Below are 19,445 nucleotides of genomic sequence, written 5' to 3'. Positions count from 1 at the left end.
CTCTCTCTCTCTCTCTCTCTCTCTCTCTCTCTCTCTCTCAAATAAAAAAAAAAAAAAAAAAAGAAAACAATCAACCACAAAAAGCAATCCTAAAGAAATCACATGTAATTCTAGGAAGGGAGGGATAAAAAAAAAAATTCTATTAACTACCTTCAGAGGTTTAGGACAAACATAGCATCTAAAAAGTTATGTGAAAGAAGAGAATAAAAACAACAGAATTCAAAGAAATTTAATATAAATGCTTGTATGCAACCCCCTCCTCCCAAAAAATAAAAAAGCGAAAAGAACTGAAAAAACAGGAACAGCCTGTGGGTAATAATCTTTGCAAAGAAGTTGCAGGAAAAGAGAGGAGTCTCTTCTCTCCAAACTCCATCCCCTACCTCCAAAGCCCACATACAGGGAGGAAAACCTTGCCCAGAGCAGCAGGTGTCCATCTGGGGCCTAAGCATGAATCCAGCAAACTCGGCCTTAGTAAGCATGGTGTTACTGGACAAAGCCACACTTATTTATGTACATTTTCTCTCTTATTGCTTTGTGCTAAAAAGCAGAAGTTGGGACACAAAGCACAAAACATTTACTACTTAATCTTCATAGAAAAAAATTTGCCAAAATCTTTTTAAATATGGTAGCAGAGGTTGAACCGAGGGACTCTGCACTCAGGTATATACACAGACCTTTTATATTACCCTGAGACAGTCTCACTAAGGTTTTAAATTGGCCAGACTGAGCTGGAATTTCTGGTTCTCCTGTCTCAGCCTCCCAGAGTGCTGGGATTAAAGGCATGTGCCACCCTGCCCAACTAAAATAGAAGTTAAAAAAAACCTTCAACACTAATCAGACAGAAATGACATGAATTCAAAAAGTCGAAGACATACACTCACAAGTGAGAACCTAAATATCACTGCAAACAGGGAAGAGATTATTAAAGAATCCAATGTCAAGAATGCAATTAATGCTATCAAATCTGAAAATGCTAATTTAAAAGTTACCACTTCTAAACAAGCACAAATCAGAGAGATAGAATAATTATACAGAAGAGTCATAAATAATTTTTTTTTTAAATTGTGTCACAAATGACTCCAATTTGGCTATGGGTTATTATTTCTTATAAACACATTTACTTGACAAATCTTCTTGAACCAAAATGTGTCTAATGTTTGACACACTTATCTTATTACACTGATCACTCCATGATGTAAGTACACCAAAGTATGAGGTCTTAATGTAAAGCCAACAATTCTTTAAGTTTTTTTAAAAAATCTATTAGAATTAGAATGTAGCCTATAATTCCAGTGCTTGGGAGGTTGAAAAACAGGAAGGATCACTACAAGTCTGATCTAGACAGTGAGACCCTGTAGACCCTATACTAAACACATTAAAAAAAAAAAAAAAAAAAGAATTAGAATGCATTAATGCCTTACCCTCAAATGTAAGTCAGTATTTTAGTATTCTCAGAAGTATTCTGAATAATCCATTATGATAGGAAGTCATAGTGAAAATTAGAAAAAATTATGATGACAAAAAATAGAATGTTAAAAGTGTTTAGAGAAAAATCATATTTTAGCTATACAGTCTACTGGAAAATAAAGGTGGGAAATCAATAAATTAAGCTTTTACTGAAAAGCTTTTATTGAAAAGACCTTAGCAAAGGAATGTGGAAGGAAACAAAGAATAAAGATAGCAGTAGCCATTAATGAAATAGAAGATAAAACATACAACTGGGGGAAAAAAAACTCTTTCAAGTTAATTTTTAAAAATATGAAAAATCCCTAGTGAAACTAACAATGAAAAAGAAAAAGAAACACACATCACCAATATCAGCAACTAGAATATAATTTTTGTAAGAGGAGAAATTAGCCACGAAAAAAGATGGTAAGAATTGCTTCTAGTAGAGACAGGAGCAAAAATACTGGAAAAATAAGGTCAAAACAAACCTACCAGGTAAAACATCTGGACAAAGTACAAGAAACAAGTATGTGACAATCCTAGAAATGAGATTTTATCTGGGATCAGTTACCAAAAAAAAGGGTGGCCACCGGGTGAGCTCCTAGTTTTCCCTGATTCAGTCTGAAGCAGCACTGTTCGGCACAGCTAAGATTCTGGAAAGAAAAAAACAAAGCCATCCTTCTAACAAACCCACAGGGCTACAGAGGACTCTGTGAAATCAGAATCCAGAAAGAACCAGCCTGCTTACGCAGACAAGGCTTCACTGAAAAAGGGACTTCCCACGACAGCAAGGACGGAACTGTCTTTCTTGTGAGGATGGTAGGTTACCAGGATCCCCACAGAGGGAGATGAACAGACCTGTACATGCCTCATGACAGACCCAGCAACAAGATTCGCCCAGGCAGCAGATGTGACGTCGCAGGTGAGCTGCGAGCCTCCTCGCAGAGGCACAGCCCCCTCAGAAGCCCCACGTGGGCACTGCCAGCCCTAAGTGCAGCCCTCAGAGGGAGTGTCGGAGTGTACGCTGACTGAAGCCTAAAGACGAGGGAGTGCGAGGCAGCCACAGACTGAGAGAAGACATTTTCAATGCATTTATTTCAAAATAGGACTTTGAGAATATAAGAACTCCTTCGGATCCATGGAGGAAAGAAAGCAAATCCAACTTTTAAAAATTAGCAAAGTCATGGACAGATCTCTCATCAAAGAGGACATCCAAATGGCCAAAGAGCATCTGAGCAGGTGCTCCACCTCTAGCCAAATTTTAAAAACAAGGGCCTGCGAGATAGCTCAGTGGTTTAAAGAGCCTGCTTAGGCAAGCACAGGGTCTGCAGTTTGATCCCCAGTACCACGTGCCCCCCAGCCCCGCCCCCAGGCTGAGCTCAGCCAGTCTCACTCACTCATTCACTCTCTCTCTCTCTCTCACACACACACACAAATCCAAAGACAATTGGCAGTCTACACAGCGCTCTCCCAGGCTGGCGGGCATGAAGAAGAAATCCTACAAAGAGCGCCAGTTGGTAAAATCATGCTGGAAGAAACACTGGGCCACAAATGCTAAATTATCCAAATCTCTTTCAAGAAGAGAATGTATAATAAAGGATAATACATTGATATTATCCTATATAGCAATAAATCATTCTTAACCATACTTTAAACACAGGATCCATCAGAAGCAGCCAAAGCCAAGAATACATACTGTATGGCTTCACATACATAAAGTAGAAAAACAACTGGGATGCTAGCACTTCAGCTGTGGCTTCCTTTGATGAATACTGTGACAGGTAGAGACAAAGATTACCTCTGGTCCAGGAAGACCCTCTGCACTGCAGGCTGGACCTTGACCTCATGCCTGCAAAGGTGCGGCCAGGACACCTGCAGCGCTGGGAGTGACCTCCAGTCTTTCCTGTAGTTAGCTGTCCAGACTTAAGTATAAGACGGGAGAGCCGCAGGGCGAGAGACACATTGCAAACCCAAGAGAAGGGCAACCCACCCCCGTCGTAGTGTCCCAGTTGTTTGCTCCGGACATTCCATGTTCTCTGGACATCTTAAGCTGGCTGCTTGCAGTAGAAGGTGGCCTAGTGTTCAGCTAGGGCACAAAGAGATGGAAGGCCCACCCGAACATTCAAAGGACAGACAAGGTGGGTGTGACCCTGCACGCTTGTAACCCCAGCACTCTGGAAGACTGACACAGAAATGCAAATTCCAGCCCAGCATAGGCAACAGGTATTTAGTGAGACCCTGGCTCAAAAATAAAAAATAAAAACAATTGGAATGCGGTTCAGCATGAAGGCCCTGGATTCGATCCCTAGTGTAGCAAACAACAAAAATGAAAATACCTGATTAGAATCCTAGAGGTCAGAGATGTGACCTGGGATATGGCTAAACATGATAACTGGGGGAGGGGGATTTAAGCAGTGGTACAACACGGGCCGGGTAAGCGCGAGATCCTGTGTTCGATGGAGGAGGTGGGGTGAGGTGCCCACTGTCTGTGACTAGTTTGGTATTCACTATTCCTCCAGGAAGCAATTGAGCTCGGAGGTAACACTGTCCTCACTCAGGTCACTTTCAATCACTCCCCAGTATCTTTTCATTCATTCATATTTTCTCTCTGTCTCTGCCACATCTCTCCTCCTCCAGTAGCCTTTCTCATCTCGCTCTGCTTGCCTTCACAGCAAATCTAAAATGCACAACGGTCTGCTTTCATGGGGTGCTAGACTTCATTTGCTGTTGACTTCTAAACACAATTACAGCATTTCAACCTGTCCTACGGCATAACAGCAGCTGTACCATACACTTTCATTATTAAATGAGCACTTTCCAGTCCTTTCTTATTCTCTGCCCAACTTTTATTATTTATTTATTTATTTTCTGCCCAACTTTTAAATGTTACTGTTTCTCCAAGTTTGTCGTTCTTTTTCCTTCAAAGATATGGACTGCCTGGTGATCAACTGCCTGTGTATTGTGTAATTTCCAATTTATCTTGCATACTCCATGAGTACTACATGTCAAATTAAACATGTTTAAAAGATTAAAAACTTCAATTTAAGGGCTGTCCAAATAGCTCAGCGGGAGTTCTCTTTCCCATCTTGCAAGATGGCGGGTGAAAAAACTGAGAAGCCAGACACTAAAGAGAAGAAACCTGAAGCCCAGAAGGCTGCTGCCAGGGGCACTGGTGAAAAGGGTAAGGTGAAGAAGGCAAAAAAGTCCAAGAAGGGGCAGCCCCATTGCAGCCGAAATCCTGTCCTAGTTAGAGAAATTGGTAGATACTCCCGATCTGCCATGTATTCCAGAAAGGCTTTGTACAAGAGAAAGTACACAGCTGCTAAATCAAAGGTTGAGAAGAAAAAGAAGGAGAAAGTTCTTGCTACCATCACAAAACCGGTCGGTGGGGACAAGAATGGAGGTAGCCGGGTGGTTGAGCTTCGAAAAATGCCTAGGTACTACCCTACTGAAGATGCGCCCCGAAAGCTCCTGAGCCTCGGCAGGAAGCCCTTCAGTCAGCACGGGAGGAAACTTCGAGCTAGCGTCACTCCTGGCACCATATTGATCACCTCACCGGGCGTCACAGAGGCAAGACAGTGGTCTTCCTGGAGCAACTGGCCAGTGGCTTGCTACTTGTGACTGGGCCTCTGAGCCTTAATCGTGTTCCTCTACGAAGAACACACCAGAAATTTGTCATTGCCACCTCTACAAAAATTGACATCAGCAAAGTGAAAATCCCCAAACACCTCACTGATGCTTACCTTAAGAAGAAGAAGCTGCGGAAGCCCAGACACCAGGAGGGCGAGATCTTCGACACCGAGAGAGATACCAGATTTCAGAGCAGCGCAAGGTGGATCAGAAAGCGGTGGACTCACAGATTTTGGCAAAAATCAAAGGTGTTCCTCAGCTCCGGGGCTACCTGCGATCCGTTTTTGCTCTGACAAATGGAATTTACCCTCATAAATTAGTGTTCTAAATTTCTTACTAAGAACCTAATTAAATAACTGATACATTAAAAAAAAAAAATAGCTCAGCAGATTAAAGCTCCTGCTTAGGCAGATGCAGGGGCTGGGAGTTTGATCCCAGGTCTGCCTATAGGCCAGCCCCGCCCCCAGGGCATGCTGAGACAGCAACTGAGACTGGGTGTAGTGGCACAAGCCTGTAATTCCAGCACTTGGGAGGCTGTAAACAGGAGGATCACTATGAGTCCCATCTACACAGTGAGGCCCTCTGCACCTTGTCCTAAATACAAAACAAAAACAACAAACCTCAATTTATGGCCCTTTCCCCCAAAACAGTCAATGTCACAACCCACAGTTCTGCTGGTCCTATTCTCTATCTCCCATCACCTACACTGCTGCTGAAGCAGACACTTCCGAACTGCCCTTGGTTGTCTTCTCAGCTTCCTTTGGCTACATCTATTCCACCCCTTCTGATGATCTTTGTCTTATCTTTTTGAGACAAGGATTCACTATGTAGTTCAGGCTGGTGCTTGGCCTTGAACTCACAGCAATCCTCCTGTCTCAGCCGGGTTTACACATATGCACCACCAGGTTCTGATGATCTTTTAATTCACTCTGTTCTCTATGTCCCAGTCCTGTGTCACTCTTTTTCTTTCTTTCTTTTTTTTTTTAAAGGATATTTAGTCACTCCTTAAGGATAAAAAAAAAAAAAAAAGCTATCGTTTTACTCACCATGTCTTATGACTCTCATTTTCTACTACCATTAAGGGGGAAAAAAATCTATAAACTTAAAAAAAAAAAATCCAGCAACCCTTTGACTAAGTTCAGCAGTGGCATCTCTTAAGCTCCTTTGTACAGAGCCGGGGAGGCAGATGACAGCAGGGCACTTGCCTACCATGCACAGGGCCCCGAGTTCAGCTCTAAGTACTGGCTCGTGCTTGAAACTCACTGTTAGAAATCACAGGAGCCACCTGTACAGACACAGATTTACGGAGCCGCAGTCAGGAATCCTCAGGAACGGCTCTTATGCTCCTTAGCGCTTCCGCACACCCTTCAGAGCTCAGGCGAAGCAGCTCCCGCAGAGAACCCAGCCAGCTCCTCGCTCAGCCAGTCAGTGGCCACACCTGTGCTGCACAGTCCCTTTACCATCTATCTTCCAACTGTGAAATCAAGTAGGGCAGACTAGATATTCTCCTGGAGCTCTCAAAACACTTTCTGGCACAACTGAATATAAGCCTGAATTTCTATCTCCATGAATTCCTTATTCTGATGTTTCATACTGAGTTTTAACATAATTTGACACAATTATACATAATTATTTGGGAACAAAAGTTTTGTCTTTGTTAAAAAATAAGCAGATTAAGTGAATGAATACATTTTGTAATAGGATTATGCCAGGCATATATCCTAATTTTCTGAAAGCCTTGCTGGGTATGTCATGCTTCATGAATTACAATAAGCTGCAAAATAATACTTCAAGTAACAAGGTAAATGAATCATTATCATTACCTTAAGAAAATGGAAAGGTGACATACAGAAGGAACTAAAGAGAACCCACAGCACATCAATTTATACATTAATCATCGGTAGTATTTCAAAGTGTTCAACTCTGCAAAAATACTCAAGAAGCTTCTCTTTGATATGGTCAATTTTATCCCTTTTCTTTTGGTCTGCCTAGTGCTTACCCATTACATTATCAAACTAGTAGAACTAATGTTTCCTGTTTCAGTGCTGCACATATGACTTCTGGGCCTAAAGTAACAAGATAGATTTCAGACATGCTAATCATTCAACAGTTAGGAGTCATTTAGACTACAGATTTATATTGGTGAAATATGTGAACTGGAACTAACTTGGATCAAAGTTTTCTAGTTGACAGATTCCTAAATTAGGGGGCTGCCCTTTAGCTCAGTTGTTTAGGTGCCTGCTTAAGAAAAGCAGTCAGGCTCAGGATGCTGCGATTCCATCCCCAGATGCTCAAGCCAACCAGACCAGCCCTGAAGGCATACTGAGGCAAAATAAATAAATAAATAAATAAAATCCTAAACAGTAATGTATTATTTTTCTGAATATAATTCATTAGAAGAAAAAAAAGGCAAAAACTCCAGTCATTATTTAGCAATACTAATTTCAATTTATCAAACATAATCAGCCAAAAGTTTCCAAAGGTCACTGACATTGAAAAGAATTCAATACAAGAATTTCAATGAGATTGGGAGGTATTCAAAAAGTATTACAGGGCATCACGGAATGTGCCTGTGGTTAGGGATACTGGAGAGGCTGAGGCAGGATGATCACTTAAGCCACAGTTAAGGGCCAGAACAGGCCACGCAGTTAACAGCTCGTTATGAAACAAATAACTACAAAGTATCACTGATAACTGTCAAAGTCAATAGTAGCTTAGTGACCCGGCGCGCAGGCAAGATCTGGGAGGCTTTCGTAGTTCGGACATCTGTGAATCACGAATGCCTGTAAAAATATTCCCCATCCCAATTCTGGTTTGAAAAACATTTAAATCCAAAACCACAGGTCTAAATTACATGCTTTTCCCATATATAAAATGCATACTGTAGTTGAAAGTCAGACTTACAGTACACAACGAAGAAAAAGTACGCACACATCTAATGCCGTTATCACTTTTTGGGGGGGGCGTATTTTCTGTTGTTTGCAGCTGGTTTAACAGCCAACGACAATTAAATGTGTGAACAAGGTTGTCAGTGTAACACTTGTCATTCACACCACTTAAGGAAAGGCGCGCCGCGGCTTCCTTCCCAAAGCACTAATTAAAATCAGCGCAGCTTCGCAGAGGTCGGGGCCGGGTCTTCCTGGGTCTCCAGGGCCCGCCCGCGCCCGCCGCGCCGTAAGCACAACTCCGTTCGCGACGCTCGCCGACGCTCGGCCACTCCGCGGCCGGGCCACAGGAAGGAGCGCGAGGTTCCTCTCCGCCCCCGGGGCAGGGAAGAGGCAAGTTCCGACGCCCCCCAGAGCCCCGAGGGCTTTGCGCCCCGCCCGCCTTCCTAGAACCCGCCGCAGCCGCAAGCTCGCGAGCCAAAAGATTGCGGAATGAGCTTACCCACCTCCGGCCCGCAAGGACCCGGGCGGACCCTCCGGACCCAAGACCCTCCCGACCCTGGACTCAAGGGGGCTCTCACCGGCGCCCCGCAGGTCTTCGTCCTTACGTAGCGCGAACCTTTCAATAATACTCACTGCGATTGGTTGGCTCGGGTAGCACATCTCAGTTGTATTGGTTATGGAAAAGAAGGGAGGCGGGACTTTATCACGGACTCTGATTGGCCGTCTGTTTCCATTCCCAAACTTCCTATTGGTTCTCACGGGACGCTCCAAGATGGCGGCAGCGGCAACCTGCGGCGCAGGTGCTGGGAGTCTTCGTTCTGTGGCGGCGGCGGCGGCGGTCGACAGGAGCAGCGCCACCAGCTTCCAGAGGAAGGGTCCCAGAGCCGGCGATGCCGACGGCAGAGGCCCTCGCCTGGTGTCCATTGCAGGCACCCGGCCGTCGGTGCGGAACGGACAGCTGCTGGTATCCACCGGGCTCCCGGCCCTGGACCAGCTCTTAGGTCGGTTCAGACGGAGATCTGGGTCCGCCGAGGGAGGGGACGCGGCCTGGGCCGCACACCTCTGTGCCGGTGTCCGTGCCCGTCCCGTCCCGCCCTGGGGGAGGTGAGTGGGGTCCGTGAGGGCAGGGGCGGCGGGCCGCCTCGGTGCGGCTCTAGCCCCGCGTGCTCCACTTCACGCTCTCCCTGGCGGGACGGAGCCGCCGGTGGGCGGACGGCCTGGCGTCTCCTGTCAGCCCCAGGCAGCCACGGCCCGGCCGACCTGCAGAAGTTGTTGTCGTTGGCGAACAGGCATCGTTAGAAAAGGCCGCGAAGGGCGTTTTGCCCCCTCTCAGCGTCCTGCTGCCCAGCTCCTGAGGCTGTAAAGCGAGGCATGTCGGTTCTGAGAGCGTCGGGGTGTGTGCCCGGAAAGCACTAGTTAAAACCAGACCTGGGTGGTTAGATAGTTCAACCCCGCCTAACTTAAGTGTGTACGTGTGCATAAGTGTTTGCTTTTTTTTTCTTTCTTCATGTACGTTTTGCTTCCTGAAGTTGATGGCTACTAAATGACAGGTTTAAATTTAACTCACATTGTCATGAGAAAACAGAACCCAGCTCTTAGACTTTCTTGCATTTGTGTATCTGGAAATTTCCTGATATGCTCACTGATAAAATATGCTTGCTGGTTGACTTTATTGAAGGTGCATCAGATTAGACTAGTTGAACAGAGCAGCCGTGTGCAGATTAATTTTTATCTCTATGCCGCTGCATTAAGAGGGGTGTATGCTTCTATTTCATAACTTTTTTCATAACGTGGGATGTTTCTGTTAAAGCCAGTACATGTTCGTGATACATTACCAAAGCTATTGCGTCTTCTTGTACTTTCCGTGACAGTTCTCCACATAATCCACCCTTCTTCCCAACCTTTCTGATTAGCTACATAGAGGAGAGTAGTAAGACAAGCAGCCTTCCAGAAAAGTATGTCTCCTTATGCTATTGTGTATCCTAACTGCGTCTTAATTCTACATAAATTCAGGTGTTTTCACATGCTGTTTTTCAAGTCTGATGTCCTTACCCTGTGAGACTCACTTGGTATATTTTATTTTATTAGTTTATTTTGAGGCAGCATCTCTGTCCCACGCTAGCTTCAAACTAACATTTTTCCTGCCAGATTAACCTCGGAGATTAGGAGCTGCCAACATGCCAGTCTATAGTTTGTGGCTGAGTGGGGTTATGCTACTTCACTTACTTCGATGCTAAAACTCTGCAAACAAAAATGCTGTATTACTGGCAGTATGTGTTCAGTTCATTAAAATACTAAACTGTGCTCAATACAGTTTTTGACATTCAGTAGCTTCTTAATAAGTTCCTGTTGAAAGCAAAGTATTGTGTAAAAAAGATGATGAAACTTGTATGATGGAGGTAGATGTGTGAGCTGTAAAAACAGATTCAGAAATTAAGTGGTAGGACTAAGTCACCAAGCTTGTAACCATGTAGGCTGCTGTTTAGAGTTCAGAGTTATTGCCTTTGGCACTATATCACAGCGTGGTCAAATTCTTGAGAGGTATTTTCAGAGAATTTTGACTCTTCATTAAACCTAAATTTATGACTTATAGTGTCTTCACACATCTACCCGAGAGAACTCAATAAACCTTCCAAGTATATTTTTAGAGATATAAACTTGAAAATTAATTTTTAAACCCTTCAGTTTGCTTGGGGAGTTGGGTGCTTCAGTATTTGTAAGAAGCTTATGCTAAAACCAGTGTTCATCAACACAAATGAAGTGGTATTGTTTACTATTTTGAATTATATTTTGTTTGTATGCAGCTAATTATCAAAGTAATAGAATTTGAAGGATTTGTTGTAATAGTAGTTACTAGATTTGGGATAACAAATATGTCCAAAACTATTTCAGTTGTTGTAAACTTCTTAATATTTTTGTATTTTGACTTTCTGTTCTGTATGATCCAATGGAACAAGCACTTTATATTGTCTTGTATTAAAATGTTTAAAAGTGAAACATTTGACTGATAATTATAAAAGCTTAAGCGATTGAGACTACATTGTTACTCTGAAATGTTAACTGACCCAGATTGTGACAAGGTTCACACAAATAGGACCCTATTGTGACAAAATGTAACAATAGGAGGATATGGGAATTATGAGGCTATACTGTCAAGTCACTATCACCAACATGTATTGCATGGTTTTGTATAACAAATAAACATTGTATGATAGCCAGTGTGTGGTGTACTGGCATTTACTGCTGCCACTGTGACATCACTGTAACTTTAAGCATTGATGCTTAATATTTGAAAGACATCATGCAAGCTAATTATTTGAACATTCCCAATGGCTGCACTTTTTAAACTTCATCTAGTGTTATTTTTTTCAGAAAATTTGATTTTATTGTTAGTTTTTGATACACGTGTCCCCAGTTTGCTACATTTAGATTTTTCAGGTTCGTAGACTTCTTAATCCAGTTACTCAGATTTGCCCCTTTAGGACATTTCTATTGTTCAAAGACAGTATATGTAAATAACATATTTCAGAAAGGGAAGGGTCTTGGTTAGGTAGATATTCCCTAGCTGCTTCCAGGAATTTCAGAAGATTTTAACTTTTTTTTTTTATTGCTGTGCCAGGGATTGGAGTCAGGACCCTGCACTTGCCAGCCAGGCGCTTATTCTACTGAGCTATCTCTCCAGCCTTGGAAAAAAGACTTTAACAGATAAATTATGCCAAACCTGGGAGGTGCTCAAAAGACAGTGACTTCACAGATTTGATGCTTAATTTCTCTCATGAATTCAAACTTTGACAGATAAGTGGCGGACAGGAATTTGAGTAAATAGGAGTCCATGAGTTTCTGATAGAAACTTGGCCAGGTAGCTGCCATTTCAACCTGTATTTCAGTCAGTAAATAGCGGTAGGCTTGGCTCCTTTACCGTACTCCGCAGCGGGGGATAATAGGCATTGGACTTGGACTATACATTTAACATCCTGAGAGCTATGCATTTCAGGGACATGTGGCTTGTTCCTTTGTATCACCATGTAAGACTGTCCTGTGATTTAATGTAGAGAAACATTGTCACTGTTAACTATTAGAAGCTTTATAGTTTGATTCTATTTGCTCAGCCATAGTTTATGATTCTATTTGCTCATATAGTTTATGTTCATGGGGGTGTTTCTTCTTCTAGAGAAAGGTAGGCATGTTAGAAGATGAAATAGCTGCAACTTCATTGGAGCTATGGCATTACGGAGTGAAGGAGCCTGTTGCTGTGACCCTCACAGTCCAGGGAGAGAGGCAGGAGAAGCACAAATTCAAGCCCAGTCTGGGCAGTTCAGTGACTTAGGGAGACCCTGTTTCAACAACAGTAACAAAAAGGCCAGGAATGCAGCTCAGTAGAAAAAGACTTGGTCTTGATCCCCATTACCACCACCAAAATAAAAAAGTTAAGGATATCGCTATGAGCTAAGTTAAAGACATAAATTACTTTACATGAGTTACAATACCATGGCAGAAGCCCTGTTCATTGTATTTTAAAAATCATAAGATAGGAAAGTCTTGGTAGTTAATCACAAGATGATCTTAAATTTCCTTATGCATTTTTAATTACTAATTTTTTGGGTTTTAAGACAAAATGCCCATCTCTCTGTCCACCCACCCAGCCATCCATCCATTTAGAGGCCCTGGGACTCCCATATGAGCATCAAGCATATCCTGAGATACACCCCCAGCCCTAAGTGTCTAATTTTCAAAATCTTTTTTTTTCCTTTCTGTATTTTAGGGAAGGATCTACAGGGCAGGGTCTCATTACTAGATCGGACTCCTAGTGATTCTCCTATTTACAGGCTCCCAAGTGCTGGGATTTCAGTCGTGCCTCACCACGTCCAGTCTCAATTGACATCTCAATGTGCCTCAGGGGCGGGGCCGGCATGGCAGGCCCTGGGGATTGAATCCCTGGCCCCCTGCACCTGCTTGCAGGTGCTTTAATCCACTGAGCTATTTGGCCGGCCCTTAATTTTCAAAAATCTTAAGGAAATCAAACTTTTAAAGCATCTTCAACCTTCCAAAAAGTATTCTTACATGTAAATGAAATACCTAGCCAGTATTAGAAATAAGCTTAAATATACTCCCAAGATGCCTAGAAGTAAAGTCTTGCATTTGTTAATTGACTTCAAAAGTATGTGGTGATTTTCTTCTCAGTGGGGATGACTATTTCACCCCTTTTTCACTTCTTTGCAAATGGTTAAAATTGTTTACTGACCCACATTATTTATCTGAAAAATGTTATAGTGAAATACTGAGAAAAGATACTTCCATCTTAAATAGGAGTCATTAGCATGAAATATGCTTTGATTTTAAAGTTGGGTTAAATTATTAACGAACTACTGTGCTCAATAGGGTAAAAACCAGCTTTCCAGGATTATATCATGTAAAATATCTGTGCTTAAAACACATTGAGATTAGTTATTTTAGCTTTTTATTTATTATGGTAGGATGGATACAGAAATATTTCAGCTTTAAAATACCATGCGTCTAGAACTTTGGTGTATCAAGTGAGCTATATGAAAATCAGAGTATTTTGAGGAAATATCATGAGAGTTTGTCCAGTTAGGAATAGCACGATTTGCTACTATGTGTGTGTTATATACGTATCAAATCATTTTCACGTCATGTACAGGCAGACAAATACATAAAGCTTTAAGTTGGTAAGCTAAGTTACAACTTCCTTCACATGACCAACCTCCAACATGACCCAGTCTCATTAGAACTAATCTAAATTTGAATCAAATGAATGTGTATGATAGAGCTTATTTGGAAAGAAAACTTGTCTTTGTTGTAAGAGGAAAGCTAGTAAGATTCATTTGGCTGATGAAAGTCATGTAGTAAGTCCTTTTCTGAGGTATGTTCAAACTTCCCAAACATTAGAATTTTTATGATTTTAAGTTTTTGAGCAGTGTTTTCCTGAATTATCAAAATCAGATAATTCTTTGGATCATTCTTGCAGAAAATAGACTTCCTAGCTTACTCAGACTTGTATACTGCTTTACTATAGCTTATTCAATAGTGGTGGTGACCTATGGCATGGCATTATTGTGGTTTTTTTTTTTTTTTTTAGACAAAAGGTGGTAATGTGTGAGTTTTTTCTAAGCCAGGAGCTCAGTGTTTTAGTTTAATAGCAGTGTTGGCACTTTTTGATAAATTGGTTCTTGGGTTGCAGTTGGGGCACTAAAATGCCACCTCTGAGCCAATTCATCAATGGGAAGTATTCCTAATTATCATTGTTGCTGCAATCACCATTTACCAAATAACAATAATCTGTAGTGATTTTTTTCTGATCTCAGAATTGCCAGAGTGGCCAGCAGAGCTCTTCTAAGCACTGAGGGGTCAGCTGTCCCAGATATCACCTTATTTAATCAGAAAGTGTCTCATCACCCACTGTGAGTGTCACAAAATCCTTTAACTTTTCAGTGGCTCTTCTATAACAGATGTAATGAGTTAAGGAAACAGAGTAAGAAAGGTGGCTGGCTAGCTTTTTACAGTACCCGCCCAGACACTGCACTATCTGTGATTTAGCTCATCTCCTTAAACATACAAAGGTGGCTAGTAGAAAGTGGGGAAGTGAGCCATTGTAAAGTGTGCTGCAAAATGTTCATAATCAATCTAAAGAGTTCGCAGCAGTCTATGTGTGCCACCAGCTGTGAAATTAAACATCTAACCAGGTCCAAAAGCAACCTTTATGATTGCTGTCATCATATGTGTTCTGGTTCTTGTTAATCGTTTTCTCTCAACAGTGCTAGGCGTCATCCTCTTTAGCCTGTTGTACTTTAAATGCTGTAATGAAGGAATTTGTCCACATGTGAAATTAACAGACACAGTACTCTGATAAATCCATGTAAATATAAGATTTACAAATCTACTTTTTCATTTCTTTCTCTAATGATTTGAAATGTTCTATATATTGTTTTAAAATTGATTTCAGGTCTCCCCATAAATTAGGATAAGATAGGCATTTCATTTGTGACCAGATTTCATGTTATCTGTAGCATAATGTTTGTGCATCCTTGCCAGGTTTAAATGGCACTCAGGAACTTTTCGTATGTGTTTCTACATGATACTTGCCACTACAGAAGCTTCATGGGGAAGCTCTATTCTAAATGTTAGTATATAGTTTTGTGCACACACATGCAAACACCAACTGGTAATGTTGCTCTTTTTTTTTTTTTTTTTTTTTTGCAGTACCAGGGATTGAACTCAGGACCGTGCACTTACCAGACAAGCATTTATTCTGCTGAGCTATCTCCCCAGCCCAGAGAAGCTACTTTTTAAATTACATTTTAAATACTTTTCTAGTTAGTTGTTGACATGCTTTTTTACATTTTAAAGTGAGTTTGTTAATGATTTTCAGATTGATCAGAAATGCTGGTACTTTTATAAAGGGATAAAAAAAGTATCAGTGTACTGTGTTCTTTTTATTGTAGTTCTAGTTACTTAAAACTTAAATTTTTAGTGATGATTTGACTTATACATTTGTGATTATATTTCCCTGGTTCACATACGTGAAAGAACATTTTCTTGCAATACAGAAATGCAGCTTTTTCCTTTTTGTTAAAATTAATATCATTAAAGGAAATTAATTAATTAATATCATTAATATCATTAAATTAATATTAATTTTAAATTCTAATTTATTTAGAGTATGTCCAGACTGTGTATATTATTCCCAGTTTTTAAAGAAAAAATGTATTTATCAATTGTTTTATCTAAGTTTGATTATTAAAGTGGAATTTCTGTTGCAACTGCCTTTTCTATGTTGTGTTTGGATAGTAAAGTTACTATGAGCAAGTAGGTCTTGGCTATTGAGTTAATTTACTAACAAGTGCTAAATATGACCTTTGCTTGGCTTACAGTTAAAATGCTTTGTGGTTCTATCACAGTAAAAGGATAGTACAGTATATTATGAAAGTAATGGTAACGTGTAGTATGGAATTACATATAATATGTAATTATTTCATAATAGCGCCTTGAGCAAAGCATAAAAAATGTTGGTTGCAGTTTTAAAGTTATTGAAATACTTGTTCTTGATAAAACCTCACTTTGATGTGAAAGGGACATTAATTTTTTTTCTTGGTTTCATTTTCAGGTGGAGGTGTAGCTGTTGGAACCGTCCTCTTGATTGGTTAGTACACAGTACATGCTTTGCTTTTTCTGGTTAGTTTTCTGTTGTACGTTATGATTTCATGAGTTTTTCTATTCTGCATCAGATATTTCAAGTCTAGAAAGTACTTGCTATTTCTGTTTCATTCATGAAGAAATGAAGCTAGGAAGGTGAAGTAACGTGCCCGGTATCAATGGTCAGAAAACCAGGGCTTGAGTTATGGTGTGATTCCAAATCCAGCCACAGTAGTCAAGTAGGAATTGTAGCCCTTTTAAAATGTTAAAGTTTTAGGGGGCCCGGGGATATGGCTCAGTGGAATAAGTGCTTCCCTGGCAAGCTCAAGGGCCAGAGTTCAATCCCCCATTCCACCCCCACTCCAAAAAAACCCAACAACAACAGCAAAAGACTTTCAGAACCATAAGCCAAAAGAAATTTAGGGGCCAGGGAGATGGCTCAGTAGAATAAGCACAGGCAAGTGCAATGGCCTGAGTTCAATCCCCGGTTCCACACACACACACACAAAATAATAATAAAATGTTAAAGTTTTAAATAGTAAAATAAGGCCCAGATATGTGGGATTTTCATTTTGTTTGTTGCAGTACTGAGAATTTATCCTTGTGCTGCTAGGCAGGCACTCTGCCACTGAGCTATAGCCCCGGTCCTTTTTCAACTTTGTTTTTCAGGCAGGTTCCTCCTAAATTGCTTTGGCTGGTCTCAAAATGGTGCTTCTCCTGCCTGAGCTGCCGCAATAGCTGGAAATACAAGTGCACAGCTCTGGGCCAGGCTATTTGTGTTTAAGTATATTTTTACATTTGTAAACATGAACAGATCTAATGTAATCAACATACAGTAAGGACTGAAGTCGCAGCACTGAAAACATTCATGTTTCATACGCCTGCGTCTCTGTTGTAACGCGCAAGTTTTGTCTTTCAAATGAAACGGTGCGCAGGGACTGCTTGTAGATCTCCAAGCAGATATCTGGTAGAGACTGTTTTTTATAGTTGTAGTGTATTACTGCTAAATGTAATGGTTGGTTTTTACAGTCATGCCACTTAATCACTTTAGTCCTGCTTTCTGTCAGCCCAACCATTAACTTCGCTATGGCTCTGGAAGGCCAGTTACTACTCATCTCACCCTTGAAAACACCATACATTACCAGACTGTATTATTTATTGTATAAATAGGTTAGATGGGATTGACTGAGCAGAATAGCTGTCTAATCTGGTAGGCTGTGCACTTTTCTCTGTTCTGAGGTCACTGTGACTTGTATGGTGAATGAACTGCCGCAGGAAGTAGAGTAGTTCTAACATAGGCACAAGTCCGGGGGTGAGGGCCAGCAGCACGGCCCTACAACACTGCTGTGCTGCTCAGCACCGAGAGATGGTTTTGTATTCCAGTAGTAAGAGACAGCTGCCGTGTGACGATGACTGCGCTGGTGACTTTCCCTACAGATCGCCAGCATTTTAACCATCTTCTCGGGCACTGTCCAAAGCAGCTATGTGTGTGGGCAAGTGTGGCCCTTCCAAGCGGTGTGTTTACAGCGTGGGTGGAGAGAGACTCCTTAAGTCAGAGGCAGTGACAGGGTACATGGGGAACCTTCATGCAGCAGTGGGCTAACCATGGTGTTTAACGTGGGTGAAGCCTTTGGTTCTCTTATGGGAGAAGTTTGATTTGGGGATGAGTTTGTGCGCCAAGCCCATCTCTGTGTGCTTGCGTCCAACTGCGATGAGCCTATGTATGTAAAGGTAGTGGAGGCCATTTGTGCTAAGCTCCAAATCAACCTAATTAAGGTTGACGACAACAGGAAACTCGGGGAATGGGTAGGCCTCTGTAAAATTGACCATGAGGCAAAACCCCGTAAGTGGTTAGTTGCAGTTGTGTGGTGGTTAAGGATTATGACAAAGAATTGCAGGCCAAGGATGTCATCAAAGAATACTTCAAATACAAGAAATGAATGAATAAACATTTTGGTTCCATTTAAAAAAAAAATCAGAGAGGGTGTGCCTCGACTTGCCTGTTGCAAAGGATGAGAGTGTGGGTGCGGGAAAGGCCATTCTCCGGGGAGAAAACCCTTAAAGAACAGGTTTTCATTAAAATACATTGACTTCCTGAGATGGTTTGTGTTGAAATTGTTCTTCTTGGTTGTGGTGGTTCTAGAGATTGAACCCAGGGCCCTCACCCACAGGTGCATTCCCAGCTTTTTTTCTGAGACAAGCTGGTACAGCTTGGCTAAGCTGCACTGGACTTTGGGGTCCTCTGCCTCAGCCTCTGGTACTAGGAGTGCAGCACCACACTTGGCTTTGAAATCTCTCAGATAAGTCTGTAAGGGAAGTGAAGTGATAGCAAGTGCCAGCTATCTGCTCCTAGGGCTGGCCAGATAGCTCAGCGGATTAAAGCATCTATTTAGGCAGACACAGGGCCTGGGGTTTGATCCACTATGTGCAGTGCCAGCCCTGCCCCCAGGGCGCCCTGAGAGGGCAATTAAGTCTAGGCGTGGTAGTGCACACCTGTAATCCCAGTGCTTGGGAGGCTAAAAGCAGGAGGATCATTACAAGTCTGACCTGTGCAGTGAGACCTTGTAGACTCTGTAATAAATACATTAAAAAACAAAAACCCTCATTACTCAGGTATCTGTTCCTTCAGGTACCATGAATCAGACTTAATAGAAATTATCAGGGATTAAAATATAAATTATGTGACATTCTTAGTAATCCCTTGGATTAGTTACATGTTTTCAGTTCTATAAATACCCTGGCAGTTATGTACAACTGCTGATGCCCCTGACCCCTGGATAGGTCAGACAACCAGTGCCGAGGACCACCCAGCGCTAAGCGTTCTGCTGTATTTTCCTCCATGCTCATAGAAGAGCTTTCACTTTGTACTGGAGCGCACATTGCCCACGTTACCCTCTTCCCCTTTAGGGTCAGCCATGCAAGCAGCACCCAGCTCCTTCATAAGCCCACAGCCACGGCGCCAGCCAGGCCAGGGCCCCAACATTTTGGGTTGTTTCGATGGAGCCAGGGTTTTGCTGCATATCCCCAGCTGATCTAAGCTTGCAGCCCTCCTGCCCCAGCCGCCTGAGGCCCTGCTTTTCCTCTTCAGCTTCCCCTTCTGGACCAGTAGCGCACAGAGGTTTTCCCCCATTACCCAGGCTGTCTGCTCCCAGCTCATGGTGGCTTCTTCGTGGCTACCAAGCAGGTCCATGCTGGCCTAGGAAATGGATGGGAAGCATCACCCTGCTCTGTTTTCCTGGTCAGGAGCGAGTCACTGCCCTGTAACCCTCAGGAAGGGGTTAGAGCACACGAGGCGGGAACCCCAGATGCTGGAAGAGTGCCCTGTGCGCA

General features: G+C 42.2%; 2 protein-coding genes across 7 annotated transcripts in view; one reads left to right on the top strand and one right to left on the bottom strand.

The window, feature by feature from the left end:
* Immp1l (inner mitochondrial membrane peptidase subunit 1) overlaps nucleotides 1–8,615 on the bottom strand; it is a 59,417-nt gene extending 50,802 nt beyond the window's left edge. Inside the window, exon 1 of one of the 4 annotated variants that reach the window (XM_023722854.1) lies at nucleotides 8,543–8,615. The gene's annotated coding sequence lies outside the window, so the exon portion shown is untranslated. Of the gene's footprint in view, nucleotides 1–8,463 lie in introns of all 4 variants that reach the window. The other 3 variants (XM_004637974.2, XM_023722853.1, XM_023722856.1) reach the window with 3 other exon arrangements.
* Nucleotides 8,616–8,735: 120 nt separating this feature from the next.
* Elp4 (elongator acetyltransferase complex subunit 4) overlaps nucleotides 8,736–19,445 on the top strand; it is a 202,819-nt gene continuing 192,109 nt past the window's right edge. For 2 of the 3 annotated variants that reach the window (XM_023722851.1, XM_023722852.1), the window contains exons 1-2: nucleotides 8,737–8,965; nucleotides 16,087–16,122. In XM_023722851.1, coding sequence (XP_023578619.1) covers nucleotides 8,737–8,965; nucleotides 16,087–16,122 — 265 coding nt within the window. Of the gene's footprint in view, nucleotides 8,966–16,086; nucleotides 16,123–19,445 lie in introns of all 3 variants that reach the window. The other variant, XM_004637973.2, reaches the window with a different exon arrangement.

Source organism: Octodon degus, unplaced genomic scaffold (assembly GCF_000260255.1).
Source record: "Octodon degus isolate 3935 unplaced genomic scaffold, OctDeg1.0 scaffold00093, whole genome shotgun sequence".
Taxonomy (NCBI): domain Eukaryota; kingdom Metazoa; phylum Chordata; class Mammalia; order Rodentia; family Octodontidae; genus Octodon; species Octodon degus.
Note: the sequence above shows the minus strand (reverse complement) of the source record. Positions and strands in the feature narration are given on the sequence as shown.